Source organism: Delphinapterus leucas, chromosome 14, assembly GCF_059928025.1.
Source record: "Delphinapterus leucas isolate spDelLeu-1000000601 "Yukka" chromosome 14, BTC_Dleu_Yukka2, whole genome shotgun sequence".
In the NCBI taxonomy this organism is placed as follows: domain Eukaryota; kingdom Metazoa; phylum Chordata; class Mammalia; order Artiodactyla; family Monodontidae; genus Delphinapterus; species Delphinapterus leucas.
In genome coordinates this window covers 89,136,060-89,158,581 of record NC_143142.1, presented here as the reverse complement: position 1 = coordinate 89,158,581, position 22,522 = coordinate 89,136,060, and the positions used below count along the sequence as shown (strand labels likewise).

The window sequence follows — 22,522 nt, the reverse complement described above, 5'->3', positions numbered from 1 at the left end:
ACCCGTGTGTTCAGGGAGCCTGGATGCCCGCTGCAGCCTGAGCTGTGGCGAGCGTGGTTGCCCCCAAGTGTCCAGCCTGTCACGTTGTAGCCTGGTTCCTATGGGGTGGATCGCGGGCTCCTGGGTGGGGCGAGGAGGGTGGGGCTGTGAGGAAAGCGCCCCTCGCGTTTTCCACATCCCGGCCTGGAAGAGAGAGGCTGGGGCTCCCTGTGTGCACTTAGCGGGGTCGGTTCAGCCCAGGTTCAGACCAGAACTTGCCCCGACACGGGACCCTCCGGCCGGCTGCGTGGTCAGCCCCCCTCGGCATGGACACAGGAGCCTCCTGAGGTTGGTTGCTCCCGTCCCAAGCAGAGGACCAGAGGCCTTCCTCCCTCTCCTGCACCCAGGCCCGGACTCAGGACTTGGTCTCAGGGCTGCCTCTGCCCCTCGTCCCCACTTCCCAGCAGCCGCTCTGCGTGGCCTGACCCAGCATCCTCAGGCATCCATCCAGGGAGCCCGCCGGGAGGGCTGCTTCACCCACCGACCTTCTCTATGATGGAGAAGCCCTGGGTCCGCTGGGATTTGGGATTCTCAGAGCCCTGTGGTCAGGGCCACCACAGATCTGCCGCAGGACACTCAGCCTCAACTTGCTTCAGATGGAAGACCGTCAGGAGGTGTAAGAAGGGAAGGGGCTGTGAGGTCCTATCTGAGGGCCAACTTCGTCTCCTGCGGACCTGCTTGGAAGGGCCTACCCATGGACGCCTTCAGAGGGTGTGAGCCCACGCGCACAGGTGTGTGCACACACTCGCGCAAACGCAGATTCTCAAACATACATGCACATATGCTCACGCACACACATGCACACACTCATTTTCACACACGTACATTTCTTGGAGGAAATGCAAGAGATACTTGATGATTTCCCTTTACAAGATGTTAAGTGACTGTTCTTCTGAACCAGTAATAGAAAGTGCCGTCGCTTTTGAAATCATGTTACTAATTAGTGCAGAAGTTCCCTCCTCCTTCCTCCGCGTTTTGCCGGATCGGAAGATGTTCCCCAACAAGTAATTACTGGAGAGCCTGGGGGCGGGTGGGACTGGAAGAGGAGGCCAGCTGTGGGGAAAACCATCCGGGGAACCGGTTACTACGATTGAGGAGGGGGAGGGGCAGGCGGGAAGCCCGGGGGCGAGCAGGGGCCACGAGAGGAGGTCGTGTGTACGCGCGTGCGTGTGTGCGTGCGCGGCCCCCGTGGTGTGGTGGGGATGCCGAGGCGCAGCAGCAGCTGGGGCCGCCCCAGCCCGCTGCCTTGTCCCAGCGGGGACACTTCCTGCCTTGACAGGAAGCGTCCGGGAAGTGTCCATCTGGTCCGGCTCCGGCGTTGCCCTTGAACCTGGAGCTGGGCGCCTGGAGCCTTGCCTTGGCTGCTCGGGAATCAGGGCGGCGTCTCCCCCGGGGGCCGCACGTACGTCACTTCTCAGCCCCCCATTCATCTTCCTCTGTCGTCCTTGACACGTAATCAGCCCACAGTGGTGTGAGCGGAGAATGCCATGCACGTGGTAACAGCGCACGCCTGGGCTCCCACACACGCTTCTCCGCCACAGTACACACACGCACACGCCACACACCCCTGCACATGTGCGCACACGCCACACCCAGGGTCCAGTCGGTGGACGAGGAGGGCTGGAATTAGAATTCAGCAAAAGCCCTGGAACTTAAAGAAAAAAAAAAAAACTTCATTGAGATGTAACCTATCACACCATCGCCATTTAAAGTACGCAATTCAGTGGATTTTAGGACTACCACAGAGCTGTGCAGCCGTCACCCAATCTAATTTTAGGACATTTTCGTCACCCAGGAAGCAGCCTCATACCCATCAGCACTCCCCATTTCCCCCACCCTCGCTGCCAGGCCTGGGCAACCACTGGTCTGCTTTCTGTCTCTGCGGCTCTGTGCTCGGGGCAGGTCACGTAAATGGAATCAGACGATGCGAGGTCCTTCGCTGCGTTCACTCTGCATGATGTTCCCAAGGTCCGTCCACGTACGATCTGTCAGTGTCCATCTTTTCTAAGGTTGAATAATATTTCAGTGTACGGACAGATCAAGTTTTGCTTATGTCTTCTTCAGCCGGTAGACGTTTGGGTTCGACATCTTTTTGGCTGTTATGAACAGTGCTTCTGTGAACATTTGTGTACCAGTTTCTGTGTGGAGGTATGCTTTCCTTTGTCTTGGAATACACCTAGCAGTGGAATTGCTGAGTTGGTGGCTGCACCATTTTCCGTTCCCACCAGGGGTGTTCGGGGGTTCTGGCTTTTCCACACCCTCACCAACGCTTGTTACCCTCTGACCCCTTGATTGTAGCCATCCTCGTGGGTGTGAAGTGGGATCTCCTGTGGCTTTGATTTGCGTTTCTCTGGTGACTAATGACATCAAACACCTTTTCCTGTGATTATTGGCCATTTATGCGTCTTCTTTAGAGAAAGGTCTATCCAGATTCTTTGCCCATTTAAAAATTTGGTTAGCTGCCTTTCATTATTGAGTTGTAGAGATCTTTAACTGCTCTTGCCAGGTATATGATTTGCAAATATCTTCTCCCAGTGTGTGCTGTCTTTTCACGTTGCAGCGCAACAGATTTGACTTGGAGTCCAATGTATCTTTTTAAAAACTGCTATGCTTTGGATGTCACACCCAAGAGACCACTGTTTCTTGTGACCCACGGTCACAAAGACCTACTCCTGTGGGATGTGTTCTGGGTAGGGTTTGAATTTCGGGGAGCTTTGGATAGGTGGACAGGAGGGTAGGTGTGGCCCGGGCCGGGAGGTGGGAATGAGGCGCGGCCGGGGAGGTGTGTGGGCTGCTGGCGGGGCCGGGGTAGGCGCAGGGGTGAGGCTCTCACCTCGCGGGCACTGGCCGGGCGGAGGCTTTCTGGACGGCCGGATGGGGCGAGGATGAGGTGAGAGGTATTTTAGGAATGGTCATCTGCCTGCTCACTTGGGAAGGAAACATGCTGGAGCCAAGAATGAGGTACCGGGGGCCCGTATTAAAATAGCAGGAGGGTGGGGAGGGCCAGGTATTTGAGGCAGCAGCTGGGGTGGGGCCCGGTGTGAGGGGGGATCTAGAAAAAGGGATCCAGCTTCCCGGCGCCCCCTGAGCTGGAGGAATGCAGCCTGGGGACAGTCTCCCCTCCCACCCAGACCGGCTTCCGCAAGGTTCCGAGCCCTGCGCCCCCCGCATCACTGGAGCCCTGGGCCAGCCAGCTGAGCCCTCTGTCGAGGAGGGGTCTTCCTGGAGACCCAGCCGTGCGCAGCAGGCGAGCTCCGGACGTGGTGTCCACGAGGACGTCCCTGGCCTGCTGGCCAGTGGTAGCCAAGCCTCGGGGCTCGCCCCGCCCAATAGCTGTTGAGGGTAAAGGATGACCTAACACCCGTGTGGGGAGAATGGGCCTGGGCTCGGCACACGTCCACAGGGCACCGCAGGGTCTGGGGTGACCAGAGGGTGCGAGGCACGAGCTTGTATTTCCAGAGCGCCCTGCACGAGGTCTCACATCGCTCAGGCTGGCACTGGTCTTCTGCTTAGACGGGCCGGGAGCAGCTTGATTAATATTTGCCCCGAGCCCTTGACACGTGGGGCTGGTGGTGGGGCCTGTCGGATTCCTGTCCCCGGGGCGAGAGCTGATTGTGGGCCGGGGCCCGGGGAGGCGCCCGGGCAGCTAAAAATGTTCGTGTGCGTCAGGCAGGGCCCAGCTCTCTGCAGTTACCTCACGTCTCCACTTGTGGGGTGAAGGTGCACCTGTGCCTCCAGGGCCCAGAGGGACACCAGCCCGGGACAGGCTCCAGCTGTGCCTTCTGCCGCCCCCTCCCCAGCCCTTCCCACAGTGTAAGGCACTCGCTGTGTGCCCTTGGGCAAGCCACCCGACTCCTCTATGCCTCAGCCTCTCCTCCATAAAAGGGGGCGCACAGGCCACTCCGTGTTGTTTGTTTTTGGAGGGGGGGGGTCTTTGGGTCTCCTATTAAGTTCGGGTACCTCTGGGGGAGACTGTGCCTCAGCTCTTAATTCTGTAAAATGGAACTAGACTCATTTATGACTCGTTGGTTCTCTTCCTGTCTTCATGGCCTTTTGCAGAAATGGCGGTTGCTTGTCGGAGCTTCTCCTTGAAATGCTTGCTCTGTGGGTGTGGGTTTTCCTTTGAAATGGAGGTGCTCCGAGCTGTGGAAAGCTGTGAGCAGCCTCGCTGGCAGGCCAGGCATCTCTATAGCTCAGATGGGTGGCTCTGGTCTGCCCAGGTGCCTGCAGCCTCCTGGTGCCACCCGGCCACACTGGTGCCCAGTCCCCCGGCGCACACCGCTCCCACCACAGCTGTCACTCTGGTGCGTTTCTCCACCGTGTCATGTGCATCTCCCTCCCGCCCAGCCTCTGCAATCCCCCCGGGGTTCTACGTGTGCAGGTTGACCCGAGCCGCTGCTGGGCAGCCCCTGTGCTCCCACCTGCTGCTCTTTCCAGATACCGCTGTGGGCGGCCCCTGTCCAGTCCCCTGTGTCCCCGAACCGTGATGCAGAGTCACCTACAGGCCATTTTTCACACCACTAGTTCACTCTAAAATTCCGAGTTGGTGCACCAGAGCAGGACAGAATTCAGACGGAGAGAGAGGCACAACTTTGCGGCGACAGATGCCACGTAGAAGAGATGACAGCAGTGAGGCATTCTCCCTGCTGCTCCTCAGCCATCGTCCAGGGTCTACTAGGTCAGGTGTCCACAGGGACCAGTCAGCGAAGGCCAGCAAAACTTGGGACGGGGCACAGGGTGGCCAGTGATGGAATGCTACTAATCTCAGATCTTTTCCATGAAGGGCCCGTCTTTCCCCTTGGGTGCAGCTACAAATCTGGACAGGACGGATGGAGCAGCTCTGGGTGCTGGAGCAGACGGATTGACGTTTTGTTTTTTCACATCTGCCAGCCTGGACTCCAGCACAGCCCCAAGTCCAGAACGGTGTGCTGGGTAGAAAGCTCCGAGAGAAGCCGCTCTGCCTGGTCTGAGGGGCAGGAAGGGCTCTCCTCCAGGACCTGCGGGGCAGACCACCACCCAAGTCCCCGCCTGGCCACCGAGGGCTGCCCACACAGTGCAGATACGAATAGCACCGCAGTGGTTTTGAAAACTGAGCTGAAATTGAGCCGTAGCCCCTGAAAACCACCCAGAACTTGCAGCTTGAACTCAATTTAACCGCATCGGTTCCCTGGTAGCACACAAAACACGACGTTCTCCACAGGACTGAAGCAAGACAGTCTCCTTACGGAACGTTAAGAACGTCTAGGATATAAACCCAAGTTACTCACCACGAAGAATAGGAAAATCTCAGCAACTCTCAAAAGACAATCAACAGACAACAAAGAATCGAGAAACAGTCAACTAAGGTGACACAGATACTGGAATTACCAGATTTTCAAGGCACTAGTGTAACTGTGCTCTAAAGGGCAACAGCAGACGCTCTTTAAATCAATGCAAAGACGGACCATCTCAGGAGAGAAATAAAAGCTGTAAGAAAAGCCAGCTCGAAATTTTTAACTTGAAAAATACAGTAGCTAAATAAAAACTACACTTCAGTAGTTCAGTAGTAGAATGGTGATGATAGAGGACGAATTAATGAACTTGAAGATCAATGAAAGTCTGAACAACAGAAAAAGTGAAAGTCTGAACAACAGAAAAAAAATCGGGGGAAAAAAAGAGAATAGACTCAGGGACAGCACCATGAAATCTAACATTCATGTCAGGTGAGACCACAGGAGAGGGGAAAGACTGGTGCAGAAAAGAATGCTGGAGAAATAACGGCTGAAGACCTCCCAAATTTGATGCAAGATCAACGTACAGATTTAAGATATTCAGCAAGTCCCAAACATGCATTACATCACAAACTGCTAAAAACCAAAGTCAAATAAATGTTGAAAGCCAGAGAAAAAGGACTGATGATATATAATAACCTGGATTTTTAAATGCAGAGTTAGTTATCAGCTAATTAAAAGCAAAAGTCTTTAAACGCCATGTGAGTCAACACGACAAGCCAAGTGAGACGCACTGCGCTGTTCAGATGGGTGGGCCGGCTGCAGGGTCGACGGGAACCAACCTTCTGCGCCTCCCCGTGCCCTGAGTCGTTCTCCTGATTAAGGATCATGGAAGCCTCCAGACGCTGTGGGTGCAGGTCAGGGGAGCTGTCCACTTCCTGTCCCGGTTCTGCACGGTCGGGCTGACACTCCTGTGGGCAGGGCAGGGGACATGGACATCCCTGCACTGGGCCATGGGCTCCTCGCCTGGTTTTACTCATAAGAGCTGACCTGGGGTCGGAGGCCGCCCAGCTCTGGGGTGAACCGGGGCCACCTCAGGGGCGCAAAGTGCCCGCCCTGCCTGTGGCACAGATGGCTTCCAGCCTGGTGTCATCCTGTCCCTGAGGGTCCTCACCTCCTCCCTGTGACAGGCAGCCCCCCCTCAAGCCGTGGTCTGGTTTAGTGAGCCACGTAGTGTGTGCCTGCTGTGGAAGTGGGTCTCATTTGAACACTTTATGCAGGAAAACACGATGGTGCTCTTGCCCGTTACCTGGCAAGCCAGGCGTTAGATGCTGTGTGTGGAGAGGTGTGTGCAGACGTGAGCGATAGATGACACGGGGCCGCTCTGTGCCACACGGACCGATCTGACTTTGGGAGTGGCACCGATGACCAGGAATGGAATCGCCTTCAGGCTGTCTTTTGAGTGAGGGGCCTGGCCTGGAGGGGATTCCCAGGAGAAGCCCGCGTCACCCTGCTTTGCCCGGCAGCCTCTGGTTTCCTGCTCAGCACCCCTGGGTGCAGGTGTGGGGGGCAGAGGGCCGCCCCTCCCAGGCCAGTTCTCATGCTGCAGGGTCAGCCTGTGGGATGCGGCATGAGGAGGTGGCGGTCTTCCCTCTCCCGTCTGAGGCCACAGCACGTCTCCCGAGGGACACACACCTGATGTGCCTGCAGCCAGGAAGGATGGGACGTTTGTGAGGCCGTGTGGGCTCGGCCCCTGTGCCAGCCCCTCCCCTGCTCTGGAGAGCTGAAGCTGCTCCTGCCGAAGGGCCTTCCTGTCCTTGCGGCCATGCACGCGGTGGCTTCATGGCCAGGACAGGAGGGATGGGAGGGTGGGCCGAGGCCTGGCATGGCCCCTGGCCCCTGGACTATGTCCCCTGGCCCCTGGATTAGGACCCCTGACCACTGGGTTATGTCCCCTGACCCCTAGATTTTGGCCCCTGACCCCTGGATTATGTCCCCCGACCCTGGGGTCGTGACCCCTGATCCATGGTCTGTGACCCCTGACCACCGTTCATGTCTCCACAGCATCAAGATGGTCCTCATGTGGACGAGTGGCGACACCTTCAAGACGGCCTACTTCCTGCTGAACGGCGCGCCCCTGCAGTTCTCAGTGTGCGGGCTGCTGCAGGTGCTGGTGGACCTGGCCATCCTGGGGCAGGCCTACGTGTTCACCCGCCACCCCCTAAAGCCGGCCCCCCACGCAGCGCACCCCGCCAGCGCCAAGGCCCTCTGAGGCAGCCGGGAGGATGAGGATGTGGGACCACGAGCCGTGGGCTCCGGCCAGGCCACCTGTCCTCCCCGAGTGGGGCAGGTGGGTGCTACGGCCCCAAGACAGGGTCCCAGCCATCGGGTCTTGCTCAGCTTCTGTGGCTCTCGGGGGGTGATGGGGGCCTGGGTGCCGACATTGTGCTCTGTTATCCAGGACTCGTGTGAGCAGGTTTTCCCCCCAGGCTGGGCGCCTGCTGTTCTCAAAGTGACGGAAAAGCAGGTCTCCTCTCCCACTTTGGCTCAAAATACTGCTGGCTGGAGCCTGGGTCATGTTCACATACCAGGAGGAGGCCACCCTCGGCCCTGCAGGACCAAGGACCTCAGGAAACCTCCACATGTCAGCCCCCGTGGCCTCGACGTGGCTGATGGGGCCGAGGGGGCCTGCAGCTGGGCTGGGGAGCCCCAAGATGGGAGAGACGGGGGGCAGGAGTGAGAAATGGCACCAGGAGAGCCCAGGTCCCAGCCCACGGAGCCCGCAGCCTCAGATTGGCTGGGGGTGACTCACGGCAGGGTCAGGCCCGGGACACGTGGGGGTGAGGTACCGAAGCATCACAGGGCTCTGGTTGCGAAACCCTAGGTAGGTACCTTTCCAGGGCCCCCAGTGGCCTCGCTGCTCTGCCGGCCCCTCCTGGGCAGGCTGCTGTGGACCCACCATCTCCAGCCGGGCTCTGGCCAGTGTGAGCCCCGAGGTGTTGGGAGCGGGGCCTGGGTTCTCTGTGGGTGCTGGGGCATGGCAGGTGCAGCAGCCCCCGGGGCTGCCTGGGAAGGCCGAGGGCCCGGGCCTGGGGCCGGGCAGACCCACTGGCCATCCCCACAGCGGGCTACCGCACAGGCATCCCTTTCCTCTGGGAACCGTGTGCTTGCGGATATGGCCTTAGGTGTCTGTCTTCCAGGTCTGGAGATGCCTGCGGGTCAGGGCAGGGGACAGTGAGGCAGGTGTCCCCCATGCTGTGCAGGGCATCCCTGCTGCCACCCTCCTCCTGTGCAGCCTTCCGCATCGGCTGTGCCTGGTGGTGGTGGGGTGCTGGTCTGACACTGGTCCCCCTTCGGTTTACACGAGCATCTCAGCCGTGCCCAGCGGCCCTGCTCCAACTCCGGGCCCCGCAGGGCAAGTGTTTAGACGCTTCCACACGGCTCCCGCAGGCGCTTTTCCTTCCCCCAGGCAGAGGGGTGGCTCTGTAGCGTCCACGGCCCTGGGGCTGGTGCCAAAGCTGCAGCGTCTGCTATGGCCAGTGGAAGGCGTGCGGAGCCGTTTCCTCCTCCTGAGTTTTCCTCAAAAACTCCTGAATGTTTGAGGATCCTGCTTAGTTCTCTGGCCTGCAAGATGCTTTGAAAACGTTTACTTTTTAAAAATGAAAGGAGATGTCTGTAGCAGTCATTGCCTCCAAATTAAAACATTACCAGTTGCAGGGGTGACCTACATGCCACGTGTGGGAGCACTGCTGATTCTGTCAGGGTGGCTTTAATTCAATAAACTGCTCGTGGATCCAGCGTGGCCTTGTGAGTGGAGTCGGAGTGGGGGGTCCAGGGCAGAGTAAAGGACCAGTCTCGTCCTCATTCACCTCAGGGGACCCCAGGGAAGGGCTGGGCCAGCGTCTCCTCCTTGGGGGACAGTTGTGGCCCCTGTGAGACCGGGGCTGCTCCCTCAGGCCCCCGGGGACAGTGAGCGTCCTGTGCCAGCAGGGCCAGGCGGGGGGAGGTGGTGGCGCCCTGGTCTCCGTCAGTTCACACAGTTCCCTTAACAACGGGATGCCTCAAAAGGTTGGGGAGTGTCTCCTTTAAAGGCCAAAAAAAGTGTTTCAAGGAAAACCGGTAATTCTGTATAGCAAGTAGGGTTGGATCCCTTTGTACCGAGCAGTTTTTTTTTTTTTTCATGGAGAGTATTTCTGCTGAGGGCAAGACCAAAAAAATCAACAAAGTCGAAATACGTGAAAGTGATATATTTTACGTTTTTTCAGTGAGTCACCCCAGCCTGTAGCGCTGGCCTCGGAGAGTCTGAGTGAGCTGATCAAAGGTGGTGACATCCGATGTGGCCGCCCCAGGCAGCAGGGAGCCTCGGTGTGGACCCTGGAGCCCATGTACTGAATCACGCAGGACAGGGGTCCTGCTCTGGGGGTACATTTTGTTTTCCTTCTGATAATGTGTTAACTGAAAATAACTATTTTAATTAAAAAATTAATGCCGTAGAGCCGGGAAACGGCACTGAACAGGCTCCTGTGTTCCTCTGGGGAGCGAGCCCTAGAGCTGCCCTTCAGACACAGAGAAGAGAGAGCTGTTTCACAGGCCCAGCTGCTGCCCCGGCCAAGAGAGCTCTGAACCCCGAGCTCTGGGCACAGCCATCCACCGGGGAAAGGGCAGACGTTTTTAATAGCCCCACGAGAAGTGGGGCTTCTAGTGAAAAAAATATATGAAGGTTACTTTTCCCCCCAAACCCTAAATGTCCTATTTATTTTTATAGCTCTTCCTCTCAACGAGGATAGCATTTTGGAAATGGGAACAAAATGGTGCTGTTGCCCCGGCTCCTGGGGTGCGTGAGAAAGTTCATCTCGTTCAGTTGAGCTTCTGAAAGCTCTGAGCAGATAAAGAGCTGCGAACGGTGCCGGCACCCTGCCCACAGCTCTCGAGCTGCCCTCACCACCCCAGCCCTGGTATCCAGCTGGCCAAGAAGAAACTGTGTGTGTGTGTGTGTGTGTGTGTGTGTGTGTGTGCGCGCGCGCGGGCAGGGGCGGGGGATGCATTTTCCCCGAAGATAAGGCGTGCAGGAATTGGGGCTATTTTGGAAGCAAATGTGGGGGTTTCCAACTCTCAACATTGACAGTGGAGCATGTTCAGCCCTGGAGCTGCCCTGTTCAGTCTGAGTGGCACACGCGGGTCAGCTGGGAGTGGGGGAGGGCCCGTTAGGGCCCAAGGGAGGATGCACAGCCTGTGCAGAAAGCAGCCCCGAGGGGAAGGGGAGCGCTGGCTGATCCCTGGAATGGCACAGACACAAGTCACCCCCTAAACGCTCTGCAGACGTTTTGGGGTCAACCGGACAGCTCTGGCGGGGACCAGGATCCTGCATGTTGGGGCTGTGGAGCCAGAGGGTTCTTCGGGATCACTCTGGTTGTACCGGTGGGGAAACTCAGGTGCAGAGGGGGGTGCCTGGCCCACGCAGCCTGCCCACTGGTTTGGTGGCCAGAGCAAACCCAGTGCCCCTGCGTCAGCGAGTCGTGAGTCGGCGGGAACTGACCTTGGCTCTCTGCACAGCACTTGGGGGGTTGAGACAGCTGCATTCGCAAACTCAGTCTCCTGTCTTCCCTCCTGCAGTGCTTTCGAGCGTTTTCAGCAGGTGGCCAAGGAGGCAGCGATGGCAACACCACGTCTTGCAGGAGACGCACAGGGGTGCCTCCAGTCTGGGTTTCCTTGGCGTGCATGAGGGAGCAGGCCGGCAGGGACCTGGCCAGTTCCCGGCCCCCAACCCAGATGGGCAACCGAGGCCATAGCCAGCGGAGCCTTCCAGAGCGCAGCCGGAGGGACGGTAGGGGTGGGGTGGGTCGGGGTGGCGGTGGGGAGACGGAACAGACAAGCCAGCTGCTGGCGCTCCGCCCGCGTGGTGGGCAGTGGGTGTGCTCCGCCCCTCCCCACACACCCGCGGTTCCCAGCAGGATGGCCGACGGGCACCCCATCCCGTGACCCGAGGTGGCCTCTGGTCTTGCAGGGCGCCTGGGTGCCCTCAGAGCCACTGCAGCGGGGGGGTGGGGGCGGAGGGAGGACAGGGGACAGCTGCCTTGGGTTACTCCACCGCTGACCGAACCCTTGGAGGGAAAATCGGCAAGGCCTCCCCGCCCCGCAGGAGGAAGCGGTTCTTCCCGGACGACCAGCCGTGCTGGGTGACGAGCGAGCGATGTGATGAGCATAGATTCCTCCGGCCTCCAGAGAAGCAGCTCAGTCACCCCGGGCGGGGCGCCCGAGGGGAGGGTGGGGCCGGCTGATGTGCAGGCCTTCAGCTTTGCCGGGCATTTTCAGGGGCGAACCCATGAGGAGGGATCCCGGAAGATCCCCACGGAGCTTGTGCCGGGGAAGGGAGGTCAGAGGTCAGGGCTGGGACCTCCCTCCCCTGAAGGAACTGGCGTGCTGTGAGCATCAGTGTCACACCTTTGTCCCTATAGCTTGGCAACGATGTGGGCTTCTGCAGACGTGATGAGGAGACCCCCTCTGATGGGCATGGCCCACTGTGGGTGACACGGCGGGCGCAGAAAGGGACTGCGCCCCACCCCCACTGCGCCCCACCAGTGACGCGCAGGGGAAGGTCAAGGTGAGGCCTGGGGATGAGCTACAGGCTTGGAGCTTCTGGGATCGCTGAATTTACTTTTAGCTGGCCATCACGGAGTCAAAAGTCCAGAGACAAAAGGAAAGCGGAGGACAGGCTGGTGACGCTCCTTGGAGTTCAACTCTTTCAAAGCACAGGATGGCTGTGACCCCCGATTCAGGCCGGGGTCAGCCCCGGGCCAAGTTCTGGGCTGTGCGGGGCGAGCAACATGCACGGCAAAGGGAGCCGGGCCCCCAAAGTCGTTCCCGTCCCTCCGTGCGCGGCGGGAGGCGAGAATGCGGTTCTGGTCCTGGAGCTCCAGGAGAGCAGCCTCTTCGCCGGTGCCGCGTCCCCGCCGGGTCAGGGCGGCCCCGCGGATGCCCACAGCCCGGCCGCGGAGTCCCCGGCCGGGCCGGCACCGTCGGGGCCCTGCGAGCCGTCGTCCTCCGCGGCGGAGGCGCAGGCAGAGGCGGAGTGCGTGCTGTCCTCGCGCAGGGCGGGCTCGGGGCTGGCGGCGCGCTGCTGCTGCTGCTTGAGCTCTGAGTAGGAGCGCGAGAAGGTGTGGAAGATGGAGGTGACCGGGAAGGCCATGAGCAGGATGCCGCTGAGAATGCTGCTGAGCGCCACCACCTGCCCGGGGAGGCTGCGTGGCACCATGTCGCCGTAGCCCACGGTGGTCATGGAGATGACGGCCCACCAGTAGCTGGCCGGCACGCTGGAGAAGTCGCGGCGTGCGCCCAGCTCGCGCTCGGCCAGGTGCACGAGTGGCGCAAAGAGGGCCATGGCCACGCAGAGGAAGAGCAGAAGCAGCCCGAACTCGCGCGCGCAGCGGCGCACGGTCAGGCCGAGCGAGCGCAGCCCCAGCGAGTGGCGCGCCAGGCGCATCACGTAGAGCACGCGCAGCGCGCGCAACAGCCGCAGCACCAGCCCCGCGCGCTCCAGCAGCTTGTTGCCGCCTGCACCCGGCTGCGCCGCCAGGCCCACGAGCAGCGACACGTAGAAGGGCAGGATGGCCAGGATGTCGATGATGTTGAGCGGTGTCCGCAGGAAGGCACACTTGCTCTCAGCCTGCAGCGAGCGCAGCAGGAACTCGAAGGAGAACCAGGCCACGCACACCGTCTCCAGCACAAATAGGTTGCGGCACTTGGGGGAGCACTCGCCCTGGGGGGGGGGAGAAGGGGACACGTGTTGGGGGCAGGGAGGCCTGTCCCTCCCGGGCTGCCCTTCCTCCTGACGCCCACCCGTGCACATGTGCCACTGTAAGGGCAAGGGTTGTAAACCAAAAAAGCCCAATTCCTGTAAAAAGAAAAACAACACAAAAATTTACTGGGAGGTTGGCTTCCCACAGGAGAGCAATCAGAGCTCAGCTGACCAGCTCCCCAGCAAAACCAGAGAAAATCGTTAAAAAACAACCACTTAAAGTCTCTGGAAACACTCCTAAGGACAACAGAAAATGAAAAATGTATTCAAGAAAATCTGTGGAAATTGGTTTAAAAAGGAGAGTCTTTGGTATTTGAACCGAGACTCCCCCAGCGTCCCAGCTCAGCAAGGAGGCGGCTCCAGTCCAGAGGCTGCAGCCACCAACGCGGGGCTCCCTGTCCCCGTGGGCTGAGTCCCCGGGGAGTGCGGCTGGGAAGAGGGACACCTGCTCCCACACAGCCCCTACTCCTGCAGTGGAATGGAGGCTGTACCTTGAGGACGCCGGGACCCCCAGAGCCCTCGCCCCAGCTTGTGAGGGTGGTTCCATGCCAGGAGAGACGACAGAGAGGACCTCAGCCCGCTGGCTCCCCGTCTCTCTGCAGGGCACTCAGCTCAGAGAATGGGGGTCACCAAGGAAGGAGCTTGCCACTGCCCCACCCCCAGGCCCAGAGCCCTGGCACAGAGATGCTGTGTAGCGGAGACGCAGACTGTAAGTGAGATGCCCCTGATCACTTCCCAGAGGAACCGACTTCATTTGCAACAGAAAGTGGTGAAGTTCAAACCCAAGGGTGCTCTCAAGAGTGGTAGAGGTTGCAGTGAAGGAAAACAAGAGGACGTTTGTGGACCTAATGAAGACACAGCCTAGGCTGTGGGGTGGCCAGTTTGCAGGAGAGAACCGGGGTGCAGAACTGGAGGAGCCCTCCTGGGGTCAGAGGAAGTATCAGCACTGACCTCAGAAACTGTTCCATCCTGAGAGCCGCCATGCGGCTGGATTGGCTGCTAGAGGAATTTATGCCCAAGGGCAGCTGAAAACAATAGAGCAGTCAGCCAGCAATTAGAGGACTTTCAAAGTTCCCTCAGGGAAAGAGACCCAAGTGCTACCAAAAGCAGTGTCCTCCCAGGGTGACTGGGCCTCTTAGAGGAGCAGCGCCAAGGGCTGAACATGTGTGCGTGTGTGCGTGCGTGTGTGTGTGTGTGTGTGTGTGTGTGGCAGGGGGCAGGGCAGGAATAGACTTCACTAAAATAATCCAACCAATCACTAAACAAGCAAATGACAGTAATGTGCCCCGAACTGGGGGGCAGGGGAAGGCAATATCCAGTGTTCCTAAATTGTATTGTCTAAAATGTCTAGTTTTCAATAAAAAATCATAGTGCAGGCAAAGAAACAGTGAAGTATGACCCATACATCAGAAATCAGGCAACAAAAACTGCCAATGAGACCAAACGTCAGATTTAACAAAAAGTTTCAAAATTGCCATTATAAATACATTCACAGAACTAAGGAGAACTTGATTAAAGAAGTAGTGGAGGGGGCTTCCCTGGTGGCGCAGTGGTTGAGAGTCCACCTGCCGATGCAGGGGACACGGGTTTGTGCCCCGGCCTTGGAAGATCCCACATGCCGCGGAGCGGCTGGGCCCGTGAGCCATGGCCACTGAGCCTGCGCGTCCGGAGCCTGTGCTCCGCAATGGGAGAGACCACAACAGTGAGAGGCCCGCACACTGCCAAAAAAAAAAAAAAAAAAAAAGAAGAAGTAGTGGAAGGTATGATGACAATCCATTCCATCAGATGGAGAATATCAATAAAGAAAAATTTAAAAAGAACCAAGTGGAAATTTTGAAGTTGAAAAGTACAATAACAAAAAATTCACTATAGGAGCTCAGCAGTGGATGTAAACTGTCAGAGAAAAGGTTTGGTGAACTTGAAGATCGATTGGTGACGATTACGCAGGCTGAAAACAGAGGGACGCAAGGATCGTGCTGGAACCAAGGAATCCAGGTACCAGCAGGAAGGGGAGAGGAGAGGAGGAGAAGAGTGTTTGAGAAACCGTGGCTGAAAACTTCCAAATCTATTGAAAAACAAGGACCTACACACCCAGGAAGTTCACTGAGCTCCAGCAGGGAAAAGACATCACAGGAAAAATGCTGACCGCCAAAGACAAGGAGGAAACCTTGGAAGCAGCAGAGACAGCGATAGGTCACCTGAGAGCTCACTCTGGTGAGATTACGCCTACATCTCAGCAGAAAGCAGTGGGCAGTGTGTTCAAAGTGCTCAGAAGACACCCGAGAATCCTACATCCAGCAACGCTGTCATTAAAAAATGAGGGTGACATAAAGACTTGCCCAGATAAACAAGACTGAGAGCTGCCTTACAAGAACTCGAAAGGAAGGTCTTCAGGCTGAAAACCAGTGACCCCAGAGTCTTCTTAGATGTGATACCAAAAGCAGGAGCAAACAAGATAAAAAAGATGAATTAAACTTAATCAAATTTAAAACGTAATCGCTTCAAAGGACACTGTTATGGCCTGAAATGCTCCCCTTCAAAACCCTTCTGTTCAAGCCCTGACTGTTAGTACCTCAGAAGGTGACTTTTAGGAGATGAGGTCTTTAAAGACAATCCGTAGAATGGGAGAATATATTTACAAATCATATACGATAGGGACTTGTATCTAGAATACAGAAAGAATTCCTACCACTCAACCACAAAAAAGACAACCCAATTAAAAAAATTGGCAAGGGATCTGAATAGACCTTTCTCTGAAGAAGATACACAAGTGGCCAAGAAGCGCATGAAACGGGGCTCAACACTGTTAATCATCAGGGAAGTGCAGATCAAACCCACTCGAAGGTCCCACTTCACACCCACCAGCACGGCCAGAATGAAAGAGCAGACGACAAGTGTTGGAGAAATCAGGGCCTCGTGCACTGCTGATGGGAACATGCAACCGTCCAGTCACTTTGGACAAGAGCCTGGCTGTTCCTCATACAGTTCCTCACATGACCCTGCAATTCCACTCCTAGCTGTGAGCCCAGAGAAGTCAATATGCACATGCACAAAGAAACTGCACACGGATGTTCGTGGCCGCATGACTCACAAAAAGTGGAAACAACCCAAATGTCCATCCGATGATTAACGGATCAACAAAACCTGGTAGCGCCATACAATGGGACATTATTGGGCCACGGAAAGGAATGAAGCGCTCATTCCTGTTACAACACAGACGAACCCTGAAGATAGTTCAGAGTGAAAGGATCCAGTTACACAAGACACGTGCTGGGTGGTTCTGTTCTCACGGATCCAGAACAAGGAAATCTATAAAGACAAAGTTGATCCGTGGTTGCTCGGGGCTGGTGGGGAGAGATGGGGCCGGGCAGTGATTGCTGAAGGCACTGGGTCTCTTTGGCGAGGTGGGAATGCTCTAAAATCAGACAGTGGTGATGGCGGCACAACCTGCGAACATATGAAAACCCGCTGAATCATACCCTCAAACTGGGCAAATTGTACAGCGTGTGGATCATATATCAGCAAAGCTTTTGTTTAGTTTTGTTTTTGCGGTTCGCGGGCCTCTCACTGCTGCGGCCTCTCCCGTTGCGGAGCACAGGCTCCGGACGCGCAGGCTCAGCGGCCACGGCTCACGGGCCCAGCCGCTCCGCGGCATGTGGGATCTTCCCGGACTGGGGCACGAACCCGTGTCCCCTGCATCGGCGGGCGGACTCTCAACCACTGCGCCACCAGGGAAGCCCAGCAAAGCTAATTTTTTAAAAAGACTTATTAATTAATCCCAGAGTGTGGCTGGCTGGGTGTGGACAGTGAGTGAGGACCCCGGTGTTGGGGCTCCGTGTGCAGGGGCGTCCAGAGCGGAAGCCAGAGAGCGTGCAGACCTCCCCAGCTGTCCCCGTCTGGCCACGTCTCACCTTTGCCCCCGAGCCCCCAGCCAGCCCAAGTCCCCTCCCCAGGTTACCTCTACTGCTGAGGAACAGAAGGAAAGGTCAGGAGAACACACCAGACTCAGCGGACGCCCTTGATGCTCTCTGCTGTCAGTCTCGGCGCGGCTCACACCGGGCGTGAGGGGACCCGGGGCCTTGCACCACCCCCACCTGGCTCACGTCCCTCTGAGTCCCCGCCCAGCAAGAAGTGGTGAGCTTCCATCGCCACGCGGACCGGAGGTGAGGACCTGCCTGGTGCTCCCAACGGGGAGCAGGTCGTGGTTCAGAAGACATTTGCAGCGCTTGCCTCGGTGCCCTGAGGGCACAGAGGTGGGCAGGACCCCGCAGGGCTGCTCCCCAAGCCGGACACCAACTTGTCAACGGGGAACCTGGGGCACCCCGACTCCCACTAACCTCTCCGATTTGCACTTTCTGAGCCAGCCGCCCAGTGCCCAGGGCGCTTTACGTGTATCGAGCGGAGCCTGGCGTTCTCATTAATGAGCTGTCTGAGCCCAGCGCCTTGGCCTCTACATCAGTCACCCTCCCGGTCGTGCGCCTGGAAAACCCGGCCGTGTGCTTACTTCCCCGCGTGGCCCCGGACACAAGGGTGGGCCCCGGGGAAGGTCATAGCTTTAGGATAAAGCCCTGAATGTCACTGGGCAGGTCCATCCTCAAACAGAGGTGATGGCGGCTCCAGCTGGACGAAGGGCTCCCACCCCATCTCGGTCTCGGACCTGCACGTGGGGCGCACAGGTGGAAAAGCCGAGTCCACTCCCGAGCAGCGAGGGGGGTGGTGGGCGCTCCAAGCTTTGAGGGTGAGCCTGGGGCACACCCTTGTCAGGCTCTGAGAGGTTACAGCACCTCCCAGGCGGCGCTGATGACCCGGGCCTCTGACCACCTGGCACGGGCCCTGGACAGGAGCCAGCAGGGGCGTCCCGCTGGGCCTGGGGCCTTAGGACACAGCAGCTCCAGGATTTAGGCAGGAAGACGCAGCTGGGGCCGCGGGGACTGACAGGGTTGGAAACCTGGGCGGGGGAAGGGGACCCGCTGGTCAGTGAGCGGGAGAGGAAGGTGGAGCCCCAGGTCGTACCTGCCTCACCTGCTCGGGACCCTGATGACCTCAGCCCAAGGGGTGCTTGGGGGTCCCGTGACCCACCGCCCCAGGAGCACCCCCGACGACGCCCCCTCGTCCGGGCCGACCTGGGGCTCTGGGTCCCCCGTCATCCCTGGGCCAAGTGCAGCCGCTGGCCCCCCTTCAGGTGGGCTGCGGCCACGTGTGCTGGTGGGGGGGAGGGACAAAGGCCCCCTGGTCCACCCGCCCCGTGCTGGAGGAGCGACCCCGGCGCTCCGGCCTGCAGCCAGACCCATCCGGTGGGTCCGGGAAGAGGCGCGTACTGTGAGCGCCTCCCCTCAGCCCCTTAAGGACCAGCCAGGAGGTTCACTGGAGGCAGCTCTTTCTGGAACTTTTAGTCCAGAATATGACGCTGATTTATCATAATTTGACACATCTGGCCTATTTGGTCAAAACTGGGTCAGCGGTAAATCTATGTTCCGCTGGTTCACCCACTTCTGAAGGCCCCACTGCCTGCACTTTCACTGACGCCGGTAATTAGGCCATAGCTGCCCCGCACGGGCTGCTGTGCGCCGGCCGCGGGGCGATGCCGCCCCTGCCCGAGCCGAGAGGGCCTTTCACACCCCGCCTGCCGGGCTCGAGGCTGGGGGCCCCAGTCATCTGCTCTTCGTGCCCTCCGCTCCCTCCGGGGGCTGACCATCGGGGCCGGACGGGGCGTCTGCTAATGGCTGCCGCCCCCCCCCCAGCTGTCGGGGTGGGAGGGGAGGGCTCGGGTCTCAGGGGCTTGTGGGGGACACGGAGACTCCGGAGCGGTCGTTTCTGGAGGGAGAGAAGGTGGACCCTACACCCTGGGACGGTCACGGGCAGTGGGGGACCTCCGTGTCTGGTCTCGGTGGGTGGGACCGTCTCACCTCCACACCACCCTTCGCGTCCCCCGGGGGTGTTCCCATGAGAACCGCAGGGCCACCTCTGACCCCAGGAAGACGGCCTGGAACGTGCCAGAGCCACTCAAATGGACCAGCGACCCCCAGAGCCCAGGGAAAGGGCTCCCCCTTCAGAATCACAAGCACCTTTCGGCTCCACAGAGGAAACACAGGAGAAGCAAAGGGAATCCCAGGACCCAGAGCCCCTTTCTCTGGCTGGGCCGCTACCACACTGGAGCCCTGACCCCCTCTCGGCCCCTCCGCCTCCGGCCACCCGTGGGCGCGGGGAGCTGAGGGCGCAGCACCTGCTGTAAGGAACCCCTGGGCTCCGCAGGCTGGACCACGCGCGACCATCACAGGCCCGCCACTCACCGGGACCAGGTGCAGGGGGTTCTCACTGGGGGTGCAAGAGCCGGGCTGGGGGTGGGAGGGAGGGTCCCGCACAGGCAAGGGGGTTCCTGAGGAGCGGGGAGAAGGGACAGGGAGGTGCGGATGGCCCAGAACTGGCCTCGGCGGCTGCGGAGCCCTGGGGTGGCCCGGTCGTCCTCTAGGGCAGGAGGCCAGAAGCACAGCTGTGGGGCTGAGGTGGCAGCTGGATGGGGGTGGGCAGGACCCCCAGCACTGGAGGCAGGGCCTTCTCCCCAGGCTGCAGCTCCCCCCGCACAGCCTGCACTGGTGCCGCTCATGGGCTCCGCCAGGGCTCCCGTGAGGCACCGCCACCTCCCCCAAGGCCCTGGGTCCTGCCTGGTCCCACGGGAGACTTCCCTTCCCAGGGAAAGGCCGCAGGACGCCGCGCCCCCTCCCCCAGACGGGATCTCGGCACCAGCCTGAGAGTCTGTGCGTGATGCTCCAGCAGGCGTTGCCCTGGGCGCTGGGTTCCTCCCCTCTCCTTCCGAAAGGGTCACTGGGCATCCTTCAATTACCTGTGGCTCAAGAACCAAAGGCCGGCTGCCCCCAAGGAAGCAGCTCTGTCACCGCGGCGTCGAGTCTGAGCTGACCGCAGACGTGGACGCAGGACAGTGGGCTGTGTGGCCACACCGTCCATGTCCCCGCACATCCAGAAATGTCGAGGCCGCACATCAGATTCCGTGCCGGACTGCAAACCTTACGTGAACGCTATTAGCCACCGTCACCGAAAAACCAACCAAATGGATCCGCTAGCGTTCCTCCAGGGCTGTGGCAGCCTCGGGCTGGCAGACAAGAACGTTTTCATGTTTATCAGAAATTGCTGAGCTGTTCCCCTCAGGAGCTCCATGATTCACCCGCTTCCCCACCAGGCCGGGGTCACGGGGGCCCCTGCCCCAGGCCAAGGATCGAGAGGAGCCCAGAACACTGGGCAGAGTATATACCGGCACGAACGTCTCACAGATACATCTGAAAAGCCTTCAAGGGTGCGTACCCTTCGACCTGGAAAGCCCGTTTGGGGAGTGGGTTCTCAGGGACTGTAAGACACGTGCCCACAGGCTGACGTGGAAGGATACGCACTCCGGTGAGGCCGGGGGTGGAGCCGCGGAGCCACCGCTACCAACCCCGAGGCCCCCGCACCGCCTCTTTACAGCCAGGCCGCCCCCACCCCAACCTGGCAACCACGGATCCCTCTGCCTTTTCCAGACGTCTCACGCCGCGTGTAGACTTTCGAGTCTGCTTTTCCCACGTCGTATCCTGAGACTCGTGCTGCTTTGCTCTCTATTGCTGACGGCTTGTTGCATGGATGTGCCAGTTACCCCTGCACCCGTGGGTGTGCATGGCGGTGCTTTCCAGTCTGGGGCTGATGCAAGCAGCTGGGGGGCTTTCGTGGAGACACACTTTCATTTCTCTCGGATAAATAACACCTGGGGGGTGCTGACCCCGTGTAACTGACTGACTCATTCATTCTACAAGCTTTTTGGTGGATTTCCTGGGATTTTTTGTGTGTTCATAGTTTTGCTGCTTCCTTTCCCATCATATACTTGTCTTTCTTTTTCTTGCTTCATTGCACAGAGGAGGACTTACAGAACGATGCTGAATAAATAGGCTTTATTCCCAATGGCAGGGAGAAAGCATTGTCATTTATCTTTCTCATTACGTATGTCATCAGATGTAGGTTTTTTTAAATAGGTGTTCTCCACCAGGTTAAAGAAATTCCCTCTATTTCTACAATTGAATGTTTTTGTTTTAATCGTGAATGGGTATTGAATTTTGTCAAACACTTTCTCGACATCTATTGAGATGACCAGATGGCTCTTCTTATTTTTTTTTTTTATTTTTTTTGCGGTACGCGGGCCTCTCACTGTTGTGGCCTCTCCCGCTGCGGAGCACAGGCTCCGGACGCGCAGGCTCAGCGGCCATGGCTCACGGGCCCAGCCGCTCCGCGGCATGTGGGATCTTCCCAGACCGGGGCACGAACCCGCGTCCCCTGCATCGGCAGGCAGACTCTCAACCGCTGCGCCACCAGGGAAGCCCCAGATGGCTCTTCCTCTTTGCTGTGTTAATACTGTGAATTACATTGATTGATTTTCAAAAGCTGAATCAGGCTGGCTTTCCTGAAAACTTCCGCTTAGTCATGATGTGCTCCCCTTTTTATACATTGCCGTACTTGATTTAGTAACATTTTGTTGGAGTTCTGCATCTATGTTCATGTGAGACACTGGTCTGCGGTTTTTTCTTTCCTTGGCGTCTTTGTCTGGTTTGGTGCCAGGATAATCCTGGAAGTGTCTACTTTCTGCAAGAGATCGTGCAGGACTGGTATCATTTCTTCCTTAAACTTTTGGTAGAATTCACCAGTGAAACCATCTGGGACTGGAGTTTTCTTTTTGGAAGGTTTTAAACTATGAATTAAATTTCTGTTATCAGCATAAGGTTATCTACTCCTTCTTGAATGAGTTTTGGTGACTGAACATGTTTTTAATTATTTTTGTTTTACGAAACAAAAAAGATAGACTTATAAAGGAAGAAACAGTATTCCTACCACGACCCATCTCCCAGGGGCAGGAGTTCTCAACTGTTCCTTCTGCTACAGTTACTTCCATACTTTTAAGTAACGTGCTTAGCTGGCTTATTGATGGAGTAACTGTACACATTTCTATGACTTTGTGTAGCTGAGGATTCGGTTCTCTGACACCATCCCCACCACATCCATGATCCCTTTCCTCTAGAAACAGGGCTGTCACGCTTTGAGGTAAAATCTGGAGCTACTAAGATAAGGTGGAGATGCTTCACTGCCGAGCCAGGTTGTGGGCTACACTGCATTACATCTTTTTCCCTCATAAAATGTTTTCTTTTCTCCCTCAAGTTTTATGGCCCCGTTCTAAAGTTGCTTAGCTTGCTGTAAATCACGGTGCATTTTCTCCAGATTGAAAACACACCGGACGGTCCTGTTTCCTTTCCAAGGCCTGCCTCCCCTTGCAGGGGCCTCTGCCCTCCTGCTGTGCCCTGTGGTCCGCAGCGGCTCTCAGCTCCTCTCTGGGGCTCTCTGTCCACCTTGATACGCGGTGTCTCCTCCTCAGTTTACTCCATTTTCCTGCCAAAGCGCATCCTCTGGTACCCCCCTGAGAGGAGGTACGTGGCGGGTACGTCTTTGA

General features: G+C 58.0%; 2 protein-coding genes across 10 annotated transcripts in view; one reads left to right on the top strand and one right to left on the bottom strand.

Annotated features, from left to right (window-relative positions):
* Positions 1-21,799, top strand: part of SLC66A2 (solute carrier family 66 member 2) — a 63,384-nt gene extending 41,585 nt beyond the window's left edge. For 2 of the 9 annotated variants that reach the window (XM_022559958.3, XM_022559957.3), the window contains one exon: positions 7,314-9,047. In XM_022559958.3, coding sequence (XP_022415666.1) covers positions 7,314-7,521 — 208 coding nt within the window. In that variant the 3' untranslated portion in view covers positions 7,522-9,047. Of the gene's footprint in view, positions 1-4,822; positions 9,048-9,514; positions 11,074-11,704 lie in introns of those variants that run through there. The other 7 variants (XR_002642769.3, XR_002642771.3, XR_002642770.3 and 4 more) reach the window with 7 other exon arrangements.
* Positions 12,205-22,522, bottom strand: part of KCNG2 (potassium voltage-gated channel modifier subfamily G member 2) — a 40,260-nt gene continuing 29,942 nt past the window's right edge. Inside the window, exon 5 of the mRNA XM_089894265.1 lies at positions 12,205-13,005. Coding sequence (XP_089750391.1) covers positions 12,205-13,005 — 801 coding nt within the window. The remainder of the gene's footprint in view (positions 13,006-22,522) is intronic.